Genomic DNA, 13,424 nt, shown 5'->3' with positions numbered 1-13,424 from the left:
GCACAGAGGTGGTAAAGGCAAAGCGAACATGTCGAGGTTAACGTGAGGTTAAAGCATTCCTGGAATTCTTAGTCTTGCAGACAATTCATATAGACATGTTTGCTTAAATGATTGAACATGGTCATGTATACTGAGGAAAAAAAAAGATTAATCCAGACTCACTTTATTACCATAGTCCAGACACATGTTTATCCCCGTGCCTATGGGCAGTTTTTAAGTTCCGTGAACAAAGATTTCAAATACGTGACTGTATAATATAAATTAAGACCTACAAGCATTACGCTCTAAAAATAAAGGTTGTAGAATGAGATAAGGGAATGTCTTACCAAGGCTGTTTCTAGTACTAACATTGGAGCAATACACATAACCACAAATTCATCTGTCTGAAGAAGTAGTCCCATCTCTGAAAGGATATATAGAGTGTTTCAAAAAATTTGATATCATTTGAGATGTAAATATCCCAGAAACTATATAGTCTAGGCAAATGAAACCGAACAGGCTTAATGTTGAGCAATATAAGATTTATTCCTCAAAATTTGAATGAGAAATTCAAAGGTATGTGGATTCCATGAACGATTTCACAAATGTTCAATATGCACGCCGCCTGAGACACGGCACACAGACAGCCTTCCTCTTTGAACTTTTCGTGCCGTGTCCAAATCTGCATTGCGGTTGGTGCATCTCATCTCATCTCATTATCTGTAGCCGCTTTATCCTGTTCTACAGGGTCGCAGGCAAGCTGGAGCCGGGCGAAAGGCAGGGTACACCCTGGACAAGTCGCCAGGTCATCACAGGGCTGACACATAGACACAGACAACCATTCACACTCACATTCACACCTACGGTCAATTTAGAGTCACCAGTTAACCTAACCTGCATGTCTTTGGACTGTGGGGGAAACCGGAGCACCCGGAGGAAACCCACGCGGACAACATGCAAACTCCGCACAGAAAGGCCCTCGCCGGCCGCTGGGCTCGAACCCAGGACCTTCTTGCTGTGAGGCGACAGCGCTAACCACTACACCACCGTGCCGCCCGCGGTTGGTGCATTTTTAGAGAATTCTCTCATAAATGTACGCTGCACAGTCTTGTTCGACTGTGTTCGAGCGTACTCTAACATACAAAACGCCTTTTCTTTTCCAGTGAATGGCATTTCTATACCTAAAAAGATTTTAAAAAAAAAACATTAAATATAAAATTTTGACCTGTTTCCATACATGCTTGAACGAGAATTGGCAAAGTTATTAAATTGTGAAATGATATCAATTTTTTTTTAAATACTGGTTTAGAGCTTTTACGAATCCATGAAAGTGTTCTACAAAAACAAAAAAAACAAAATTTTTCACATAAACGTTGATTGACGCTAACAACAGCTGACCTTAGACTTACATGATAATCGAGTACTGAATAAACGGGGGGGGGGGGGGGGGTGTTTGTTCTCATGGTACAGAGAAATATCAGTTCTTGTTCAGTGAGTAAAGATTAGGTTTATTCTAAGACTCAATCCAAGCATAACCTGGAATATGAGGGCTGCAGAAGTGGCCACACACACACACACACACACACACACACACACACACACACACACACTTGATCCATATGCCCTCTTTGAGAAGAACTTAACCCTGTGTATCTAAATTGTTTCAACTGTAACTAAAGAAGGGCAGATTTATGAGAAATGAGTGAGGATTGAGGCTTGGGAGTTGTACTGAAGCGCTGGGTGACTTTGCCCTCCAGGTGTGACAGAGGAAGTTGCTCTTATCAGATGTATGTGGTTCGTGTGTGTGTGTGTGTGTTGGAAAGAGCAGAATGGGTTGAGGAACAGGGCTGGTGCCACTGAAGTCCCCCTTTTCCCTATACCTGCCGTCTCAGCTCTGATGATATGGGAGATAATATTGATAATATTAAATGCAATAACTGTGGCTCCAGCTCCACTATCCCAGCTGAGCACTGCAGGATAAAATCAATGTGCCATTCAATGTGATTTATAGCTGAAAATAATGGCACCGTTTAGTTTGGGAGGGGGGCAAGTCATAATCACGTGAAGCACACAGCATGTGTTTGTACATGTAAAAGAAAGTGGTCTAGGGAAGCATGGTTTCTGGGTGAGTGTGCATGTGTGTCGGTGTGTGTGTGTGTTTTGAAAGAGATTTATTTGACAATGCAGATGCAATCTCTCTCCTATTACATTAATAATAGCAGTCATGAAGGTTGACGTTTATGGCTGGTATCGATCGGTGGCTATCACTGCTTTATCGCTGTGGGAATGTGGGAGTAAACGTGGCCTTTGTGCTTGTGGATAAGTTTATTTCAGGGTCGGGTGATTGGGTTGGGGGCTTGAGGAAGAAAAAGGGATGGTGAGAGAGGAAAAGAGAAAGACAGCCTTCTGTCAGTGCTCAGGAAGTATCACTGGTCTCAGAGTTGGTACAGTGATACTTCTGTGTGTGTGTGTGGGATAGACACAAAGAGAGCCACAGAGAATCCTATCAGTAAGGTGATCATTTTGATCAGAGGAGCTCACTAATCACCCCATCAATGACTGAGAGATGGGCACTGATGACAAGGATTTGCCTTAATGAAAGAGAGACACACATTACCTTTAAGGAAGGCTTTTTTCACTTGGCAAATCAAAAAGAACCTGAGTGTGCGGGGAGGCATCGGGTTACTGGCATATGAGGACTTTTTTTTAAAACTGTCTGTGATCATCAGACAGGAGCCGCCACCCTTGCAAAGCACCTCTGTGTAGTTGAACATGCCCTTAGAATTAAGTGATCATTAGTAGAAATTGTTGCAAACTCTTTGTTTCCAACAGAGCCCAGAACACACGAGTCTCCAGACACACCAGGCATTGATGAGGAAGATGAAAAAGGCTGGAAACCCATCGATGAGGAAGAGCAGCAGATGGAAGAGGAGGAGGAAGAGGAAGTGGAGCCAAACTGGAATGGCCCAGGTAAGCGTCACCGTTCGTTTACTCAGACCTGTCTGTCTTTTATTGCCTGATGAACGGGTCACAGTCTGCAGTCGCTAGTGTACAGCAGTCATTGTGTGCGTTCTCCTGAATGCCCTGATGTCATCGGTGGGAAGTTGTAAAGTAATAACTCCTTTTCAGTATGTTTCTTGTTTGGCTAGTGGTTGAACTGTCAAGTTGTGGCATATCTTATAATCACCTATGAGAAGCTGTAAGTAAACTTGGAGATGATGAGCTTTTAAAAACCTGGAGCACAGTCTAGTCAGTTTCTGTTGCCCTACAGGACATATATTGCCCCCCCCCAAAAAAAACAACAAAAAAAAAACAGTCAGACTTGTCAATGTTCAAAGTACTGTAGCTTATTCTGGCCAACACATCCTATTTGCCTCGGGCTTTTATTGCCTATTATTAACTGGCTAACAAAATAGAATAAATCAGACCAACATGGAAATAGGAGACTTTTTTTTTTTTAATATATTCCATTTCACCCCTCACCCACAGCATCCCACTGCAATTCCCACAGTTTGAATACCTCTGCCCTAGGCTAATACATGTTCATGGATTAAAGATCTCCATCACCACGATGGACTTCTGCCATATCAGTCACATAGTGGCTCTGTTTGAGATTTTCACATAACACGTAGAACATTTTGCTGCTGCATTTTAAGACCCTTATTTTGTTAGGTGGGTTTTCAGTGCACTTTGGAAAAGCAGAGAGGCCCACTCACAAGGTCAGATAATATTTATGTTTTCACTGTTTGCGAGATGCTCTAAAAACGAATTTCCACATGACAGTAGAACGGTGTCTGAATAAATATTTCTTCCCAGTCTTTTTATCTTTTCAGGAAAGCTTGTACATGCCTAAAAGGCAAACACAGGAAGAACATATTAATCTAATATTCCATGCACTGAGAGGCTCCGGTTGAAATTATGGATTCTCTGAGGTGACTGGCATACTACTATTTTGTGAGGGGCGCAGCCCAGAAGACAATAGGACTATGCTAGTCACCGAAGAGAATCCATAATTCCTGGTGCCTCTCAGTGCAGGGTATATTTGATTTATATCCCTCATCAAAAATTTCCAAACTAAAAGTGTTAAGATTGAATCTTGGCATAAACTCACTGGAGGCAGCCATGTTTGTTGTTTACGTCAGAGTGACCTTCAACCTGCGCATGTGCAATGTACCATGCTGTTGCCTGCCTCGCAAGGCATGATCATGATACATAGATCTGTCCATCCATCCATCCGTCCATTATCTGTAGCCGCTTATCCTGTTTTACAGGGTCGCAAGCAAGCTGGAGCCTATCCCAGCTGACTATGGGCGAGAGGCGGGGTACACCCTGGACAAGTCACCAAATCATTGCAGGGCTGACACAGAGACAAACAACCATTCACACTCACACTCATGGTCAATTCGGAGCCACCAATTAGCCTAACCTGCATGTCTTTGGACTGTGGGGGAAACTGGAGCCCGGAGGAAACCCACACAGACATGGGGAGAACATGCAAACTCCACACAGAAAGGCCCTCGCCGGCCGCTGGGCTCGAACCCAGGACTTTCTTGCTGTGAGGTGACAGTGCTAAACAAATACACCACTGTGCCGCCCCAGTACATACAACCCCGATTCCAAAAAAGTTGGGACAAAGTACAAATTGTAAATAAAAACAGAATGCAATGATGTGGAAGTTTCAAAATTCCATATTTTATTCAGAATAGAACATAGATGACATATCAAATGTTTAAGCTGAGAAAATGTATCATTTAAAGAGAAAAATTAGGTGATTTTAAATTTCATGACAACAACACATCTCAAAAAAGTTGGGACAAGGCCATGTTTACCACTGTGAGACATCCCCTTTTCTCTTTACAACAGTCTGTAAACGTCTGGGGACTGAGGAGACAAGTTGCTCAAGTTTAGGGATGGGAATGTTAACCCATTCTTGTCTAATGTAGGATTCTAGTTGCTCAACTGTCTTAGGTCTTTTTTGTCGTATCTTCCGTTTTATGATGCATCAAATGTTTTCTATGGGTGAAAGATCTGGACTGCAGGCTGGCCAGTTCAGGACCCGGACCCTTCTTCTACACAGCCATGATGCTGTAATTGATGCAGTATGTGGTTTGGCATTGTCATGTTGGAAAATGCAAGGTCTTCCCTGAAAGAGACGTCGTCTGGATGGGAGCATGTGTTGCTCTAGAACCTGGATATACCTTTCAGCATTGATGGTGTCTTTCCAGATGTGTAAGCTGCCCATGCCACACGCACTAATGCAACCCCATACCATCAGAGATGCAGGCTTCTGAACTGAGCGCTGATAACAACTTGGGTCGTCCTTCTCCTCTTTAGTCCGAATGACACGGTGTCCCTGATTTCCATAAAGAACTTCAAATTTTGATTCGTCTGACCACAGAACAGTTTTCCACTTTGCCACAGTCCATTTTAAATGAGCCTTGGCCCAGAGAAGACGTCTGCGCTTCTGGATCATGTTTAGATACGGCTTCTTCTTTGAACTATAGAGTTTTAGCTGGCAACGGCGGATGGCACGGTGAATTGTGTTCACAGATAATGTTCTCTGAAAATATTCCTGAGCCCATTTTGTGATTTCCAATACAGAAGCATGCCTGTATGTGATGCAGTGCCGTCTAAGGGCCCGAAGATCACGGGCACCCAGTATGGTTTTCCGGCCTTGACCCTTACGCACAGAGATTCTTCCAGATTCTCTGAATCTTTTGATGATATTATGCACTGTAGATGATGATATGTTGAAACTCTTTGCAATTTTACACTGTCGAACTCCTTTCTGATATTGCTCCACTATTTGTCGGCGCAGAATTAGGGGGATTGGTGATCCTCTTCCCATCTTTACTTCTGAGAGCCGCTGCCACTCAAAGATGCTCTTTTTATACCCAGTCATGTTAATGACCTATTGCCAATTGACCTAATGAGTTGCAATTTGGTCCTCCAGCTGTTCCTTTTTTGTACCTTTAACTTTTCCAGCCTCTTATTGCCCCTGTCCCAACTTTTTTGAGATGTGTTGCTGTCATGAAATTTCAAATGAGCCAATATTTGGCATGAAATTTCAAAATGTCTCACTTTCAACATTTGATATGTTGTCTATGTTCTATTGTGAATACAATATCAGTTTTTGAGATTTGTAAATTATTGCATTCTGTTTTTATTTACAATTTGTACTTTGTCCCAACTTTTTTGGAATCGGGGTTGTAGATCTACGCGCACAGAAATGCTCGCGGAGCCACAGCTGTGACTCGAGTCAGCCGTATAGCTTGAAATTGTGATGTCAGTTTATGGTATATCCAGGATATTCCATGACTGACTCGCACCATATCCATTTTTTTTTTAAACTTTTGGTGTCACGAGATACATTGCTTAATCAGTAGTGGAACTATTTTATGTCACTTGAGCCATCCTTGGCCAATCCCTGCATGGGAATTTTTCGATGAGGGATATAATAATAAATACAAATTTGTTTCGCATGTCTTTAGTGACGTGTTGAAGAATGGGTCAGTGCTGTCTGACTTGCTGTCTGTACTCACTTGGCAGTTTATTATGTACACCTACCTTGTAGCTACGCTTACTGGACTTTTCAGCTACATCTTCCACATATGTCACTTTGTAAGTATAAAATTACTCACTGTAGCCCTGTGTTACTGTGTATAATTAATCAGGACCTTTCTACCTTGTCTGTTAATGGGATCAGCCATCGCATCATCAAATCAAAAGATCAAAGTCCTTCCCACGCCCAGTACCTGGTATTCCTAGGCAGTCTCCCACTCAAGTACTAACCAGGCTCAACACTGATATGGCGCATTGGGCGGCGCCGATCTCCGTTTCCGTAGCACTCGGCCTCTCACCTATTACATAGCTAGGGTTACAGTGGGGGGCTAGTCCTCTGGTAACCACGAGAGTTTGACTCTCCACTCACATCTGTATTGCAGCATGCCTTGCCAGATGGTAGTAGGTACCATTTTTATGATGGTCTTCGGTATGACCCGACCGTGAATAGAACTCCCGATCTCCCGATCGAGAGGCGGACACGCTACCCCTAGGCCACTAGCCAGTCGCCATCGCATCATAACTGAGGCTGACTATTGATCCACTTATTTTGGCAGTGGATTATTTTCAGCACGGTGGTGAAAACTAACATAGTGCTGTTGTCATGCTGGGATGAGGGCTTTTTAATAGTCCAGCCCAAAATCTTCCCATCAACAGTAGTGATGAAAGGTGGACTATATGCTGGTTAACACAAACTGTGGAGGGGAAAAAGATATACGGGGTGTATCACCATTACAGTTTAATTATCTTTAAAATAAGGTGTAATTTGGTAAATTTGGTATAATTTTAATATATTACCCCCATTTATGTACAGATTTCTCTGAAGCGTCTTGTGAAGTTGCATTGAGTATTGAAGACATTGGAATCATCACTTTCTGTGTGTCCTTGATAAAACTAACACAGTGGTAATAACTGGGAGTATTTGATTTCATTAGCAAGTGATAAATTAGGTCCCCTAATATTTAATGTTGTTTTTACTGCAGAATGGGAAATTGTACTTTTTAATTCTTTGTGTTGAGGATGTTTTGATTATCATGGGGTTGCAGCTTGAATGTTACAGTAATTGGAACATTATTAATTGCTGTGTGGTTGCTGCTTGATGGCCATGCCGATGATTGGAGTGTGATAGTTTTTTTCTTCTTCTTCTTCTTCTTCTTCTTCTTCTTCTTCTTCACAAACTGACTGCCGAGAGAGAGAGAGAGAGAGAGAGAGAGAAGGGGAGAAGGAGAGAGATAGCTCTTCTATCAGTACTAGAGCAGACGCTGCCTTTATCAGGAGCACGATTGGCAAAAGGGAAACTTTGACCGGTCTGAATTTTTCTCTTATCGTCACAACCCCCCCACTACACCAGTTTCTCCATCACTACAAACACCCCCTTCCCCATGCAAGCGTGCACTCCTTCCTTCTTGTCTTTCTTGCTTCCTTGAATGTCAGGAGTGGATTGGCAGCAGGAGTCATGCTCACTCATATGTTGGTTTGTTCTCTATCAGTCTTTTTCTTACAAACCACAGACAGTGGAGCAGATAGGAATGAGGAATTTTATCAAATTACATTACCACACGTAGATGTAGTCTGGTTTTGAGGGATGTATAAGAAACGCGCAGCCCTGTGCCATGATGTCACTTCCTGCTCGACTGTTGCTTTAAATTGACTTCAAAGGCCAGAAAGCAGAGTGGCACTCTAGTGCTCTCCTGCTTTATCTGATCATTTCCTGCCAATCCCTTTTCAAACTAATTTTGCTTATTCACAAGTTATTGGTTGCAATTTCAAATTTATAATGACTTCTGCGTATAAAATCAGTTTGAAGATTAATTAATTAATTAATTAATTAATTCAACTTTAGTAACTGCTTTGTCCTGGTTAAACGTAGTATTGGATCTGGAGTGTATACTGGGTGTGAAGCAGGAATACACTCCAGTTGGTACACCAGTCCGGCATGGTGGTGTAGTGGTTAGCACTGTCGCCTCACAGCAAGAAGGTCCTGGGTTTGAGCCCAGCAGCCGGCGAGGGCCTTTCTGTGCGGAGTTTGCATGTTCTCCCCGTGTCTGCATGGGTTTCCTCCGGGTGTTCTGGTTTCCCCCACAGTCCAAAGACATGCAGGTTAGGCTAATTGGTGGCTCTAAATTGACCGTAGGTGTGAATGTGAGTGTGAATGGTTGTTTGTCTCTGTGTCAGCACTGCAATGATCTGGCGACTTGTCCAGGGTGTACCCCGTCTCTCGCCCATAGTCAACTGGAGCCTACCCTATCCCAGCTGGCCTGCGACCCTATAGAACAGGATAAGCGGCTACAGATAATTGATGGATGGTACACCAGTCCCTCACAGGGCACCATGCACTGGTGAGGGACAATTTTGAGCATTTTTAGGGACAATTTGGGGCAATTTTGAGTTGTCAATCCACATGTTTATTTGGAATGTGGAAGGAAACTGAAGAACCCAGAGGAAAACACACAAGAAGATGCTAATGTGTGTGGCATTTTTTAAGAGGTCAGTAGTTCTAAAAACATTTGTAGAAAAAAAAACTACTTAGTAATCTGGGGCTGTATTAACCCTCTGGCTCTGCATCACTTCAGCTTTATCTGAATGAATTTTGACTTGTGAATTCATGAACCTTGGGCTTATGAGCCAACAGAAAAACAGACGACAGGACTGTGGTCTCTTTGGTTGGTAAAAAAAAAATGAAGGAGCTGCTGATTATTAAGTAGCAGTTACACCAGACTTTTGCCTTGCTATTTTCTTACAGCTGCTTAACACATATGTAGGGAAAAACATGCTGCTGATGGGTGCAACCTGATGATTTCATGACATCAGTCAGCCTACATTCTACAAAAATAAGTCTGGATGGATCTGAGTAAAATAAATTTTAAAATCGGTAAACAGTATGTAAAAAGGTGGATTTGTATGGTTTTTTTTATTAGCGGAGCTCCCAGCGGCGCACCATACCAAAGAAAAAATTGTAAACCCATCGAGTCGATTTTTTGTGATTTGTCCGTGTACGTGTACCACCAGTCATACACACCGCCTAGTGGCCAGTGTTAGTAATTACCAGTCATACACACCGCCTAGGGGCGGCATGGTGGTGTAATGGTTAGCACTGTCGCCTCACAGCAAGAAGGTCCTGGGTTCGAGCCCAGCGGCCGGCGAGGGCCTTTCTGTGTGGAGTTTGCATGTTCTCCCCGTGTCCGCGTGGGTTTCCTCCGGGTGCTCCGGTTTCCCCCACAGTCCAAAGACATGCAGGTTAGGTTAACTGGTGACTCTAAATTGACCGTAGGTGTGAATGTGAGTGTGAATGGTTGTCTGTGTCTGTGTGTCAGCCCTGTGATGACCTGGCGACTTGTCCAGGGTGTGCCCCGCCTTTCGCCCGTAGTCAGCTGGGATAGGCTCCAGCTTGCCTGCGACCCTGTAGAAGGATAAAGCGGCTAGAGATAATGAGATGAGATGAGTGTACCACCAGTCATACACACCGCCTAGTGGCCAGTGTTAGTAATTACCAGTCATACACACCGCCTAGGGGCGGCATGGTGGTGTAATGGTTAGCACTGTCGCCTCACAGCAAGAAGGTCCTGGGTTCGAGCCCAGCGGCCGGCGAGGGCCTTTCTGTGTGGAGTTTGCATGTTCTCCCCGTGTCCACGTGGGTTTCCTCCGGGTGCTCCGGTTTCCCCCACAGTCCAAAGACATGCAGGTTAGGTTGACTGGTGACTCTAAATTGACCGTAGGTGTGAATGTGAGTGTGAATGGTTGTCTGTGTCTATGTGTCAGCCCTGTGATGACCTGGCGACTTGTCCAGGGTGTACCCCGCCTTTCGCCCGTAGTCAGCTGGGATAGGCTCCAGCTTGCCTGCGACCCTGTAGATCCTGGATAAAGCGGCTAGAGAGAATGAGATGAGATGAGACACACCGCCTAGTGGCCAGTGCTAGCCAGTAAAGAAATAAAACAAAAGAGACTGGCTATGATATAAGAAAATTCTACAACCCAGAAACAGATGGGAGCTGCGCTTTTAGGTAGTGCCTACCGTAAATCTATATATTAAAAATATTTTGCATTTCAGTAGCAACAAAGAAGTCATTCAGTAATAAGAGTGCAAGGTAAGATGTACTGTGCATCACCGTTTTGTTTTACTACATATAGTATCATAATTGTTCCTGTTTGCACATGCAAGGTTTTTTTTAAAATTATTTTTTGATATTCTCCTTTCATGTCAGTGGTAATTTAAAGCTACATACTGTATATTGCACTATAAAGGTTGTACTTATGTAGTTAGTTCAGATTTGGCTGGAGTAAGACTTGTTCTGTTGTAAAAAATTGTAAAGAAAAAGCTTTTTATTAGTCATTCCAAAGGTGAGTGTAACAACATGTGATAGCCAGATTGCAAATAAACAGACATAGAAACAAGTTATGCAATTTCAGTTAGCTTTTACAGGGTTTCGATCGTTAAATTTCCCATGAAATGGCTTCAGAGCCATAATTTGATTCTGTATCACACAGGAACTCAGAGTGACTGTGTTGACTGACTGATTTACACAACAGCCAATAGTATTCAAAATTACGCCACACACCTGATGAATCTAAACAGTCTTGATAGTGGCTTAGCAAACTATCTAAATATGAAATACAGAGACGTATGGCATACAGAGTTTAGTGAGAGGCTTTTTTCAACTATGGAGGATTTCTCAACACCGCCTTCAATTCCACCTGTCGACTTTAACGTGAACGATATCCTAAACAACGAGGTGCCACATGTTTCTGGAGTTTTGCTGTACACGTTTGAGTCGAGGTCGACTGTCAGCAGAGCTGATGGTGATGGAGAGCTGGAGGGTCATGATGTGTCTGAATAGTAGATAAAATAATATTGCTTACTCTTACTGATGGAGCAGAGCTGACAGTGTATAAAGAAGTTATCTGTCAGTCTGATGTAGCAAGACATTCTGGCATTGAAAAGCCCCAAACTCAAACACTCCTGGTTGTAGGTTTTTGGAAAAGGGAAAACGCAAACCATTGCTGCTAATACACTGCTACCTTAGAGCAAGTCCCACCTCAAGGGGGTGGGACATATACATTCTAAAGAGCATTTAATTGGATGAACACAAGACGAGTACAGGATGAGTCATCAAGAAAAAAAGTTTTCCTGGTAGTGAAAACTATCAAATTAAAGCAAGACTCCAAAACTTTTTAAAGCTATACTATTGTATTGATATCAATAACACTAAGGCCAAGTTTACATTAGACCGTATCTGTCTCGTTTTCTTCGCGGATGCACTGTCCGTTTACATTAAAACGCCTGGAAACGCCGGGAAACGGGAATCCGCCAGCGTCCACGTATTCAATCTAGATCGTGTCTGGTCCGGTGCTGTGTAAACATTGAGAATATGCGGATACGCTGTGCTGAGCTCTAGCTGGCATCGTCATTGGACAACGTCACTGTGACATCCACCTTCCTGATTCGCTGGCGTTGGTCATGTGACGTGACTGCTGAAAAACGGCGCGGACTTCCGCCTTGTATCACCTTTCATTAAAGAGTATAAAAGTATGAAAATACTGCAAATACTGATGCAAATACTGCCCATTGTGTAGTTATGATTGTCTTTAGGCTTGCCATCCTTCCACTTGCAAGTGGTAAGTGACGCGCATGCCCGACATGCACTGAGAGCACACACACAGCGGCTCAGTCCCGAATCACTGCTCGTGCACTCCACTCGCGCGCTCTGTGAGCTGCGCAGGGCCGGAGTGTGCACCCTCCAGAGGGCACTCGCTGTTCAGGGCGGAGTGATTTGGAGCGCAGGATGCCTGCGGAGCCGAGCGTATCCGTGTATTGGCGTTGCTGTGTGCAGGCGAATCGTGTATTGGCGTTGCTGTGTGCACACTAATTGTTTTAAAAACGTTAATCTGATGATCCGCTGATACGGTCTAATGTAAACCCCACCTAAAGGATAGTACAAAAAGCATTGAAACACTTTTTTTTTAAATAATTACAAGGGCACTTTAAATTTGTGTTGCATATATCTGTTGTGGCGGCACGGTGGTGTAGTGGTTACCACTGTTGCCTCATAGCAAGAAGGTCCGGGTTTGAGCCCCGTGGCCGGCGAGGGCCTTTCTGTGTGGAGTTTGCATGTTCTCCCCGTGTCCGCGTGGGTTTCCTCCGGGTGCTCTGGTTTCCCCCACAGTCCAAAGACACGCAGGTTAGGGTAATTGTGGCTCTAAATTGACCGTAGGTGTGAATGAGAGTGTGAATGGATGTTTGTCTCTATGTGTCAGCCCTGTGATGACTTGGCGACTTGTCCAGTGTGTACCCCACCTCTCACCCATAGTCAGCTGGGATAGGCTCCAGCTTGCCTGCGACCCTGCACAGGATAAGCGGCTACAGATAATGGATGGATGGATATATCTGTTGTTTTGCAATGTAAATCAATGTAATGCCATTACATTAGTTGATGCTAGTAAGCAAAGATAGATAGATAGATAGATAGATAAAACTTTATTGATCCCTTTGGGAGGGTTCCCTCAGGGAAATTAAAATTCCAGCAGCATCGTTAGAGAATAAACAGAGAACGAAAATAGAGAAACGTCTAGATTAATTAATTATTAATATATACAAATATAAAAAATAAAATATGGGAAAAAAAATCTAGCAGGAGAGGTATTGCACATTTATATTGCACATTGTCCAGTATTGCTTTTTGTCAGGCTAGGCTACTGCTCCTTCCCGTCCTCTGTCCTCCTGTCACACCCCCCCCCCCCCCCCCCCCCCCCCAGTCTGATGGTGTGAGGGACAAGGAGTATTTGCGTCTGTTCATCCTGCACTTGGGAAGGACCATTCTATCACTGAACAGACTTCTTTGATTGCTGATGACGGTGTGCAGAGGGTAACTAGCATCGTCCATGATGTT

General features: G+C 43.6%; 1 protein-coding gene across 1 annotated transcript in view; it reads left to right on the top strand.

Annotated features, from left to right (window-relative positions):
- Positions 1-13,424, top strand: part of zfpm1 (zinc finger protein, FOG family member 1) — a 144,925-nt gene that overhangs the window by 79,807 nt on the left and 51,694 nt on the right. Inside the window, exon 3 of the mRNA XM_060923801.1 lies at positions 2,812-2,949. Within this exon, the coding sequence (XP_060779784.1) occupies positions 2,812-2,949 (138 nt within the window). The remainder of the gene's footprint in view (positions 1-2,811; positions 2,950-13,424) is intronic.

This window comes from Neoarius graeffei, chromosome 6 (genome assembly GCF_027579695.1).
Source record: "Neoarius graeffei isolate fNeoGra1 chromosome 6, fNeoGra1.pri, whole genome shotgun sequence".
Lineage (NCBI taxonomy): Eukaryota > Metazoa > Chordata > Actinopteri > Siluriformes > Ariidae > Neoarius > Neoarius graeffei.
The sequence above is the reverse complement of the archived record's forward strand: the minus strand, read 5'-3'. Positions and strand labels throughout refer to the sequence as shown.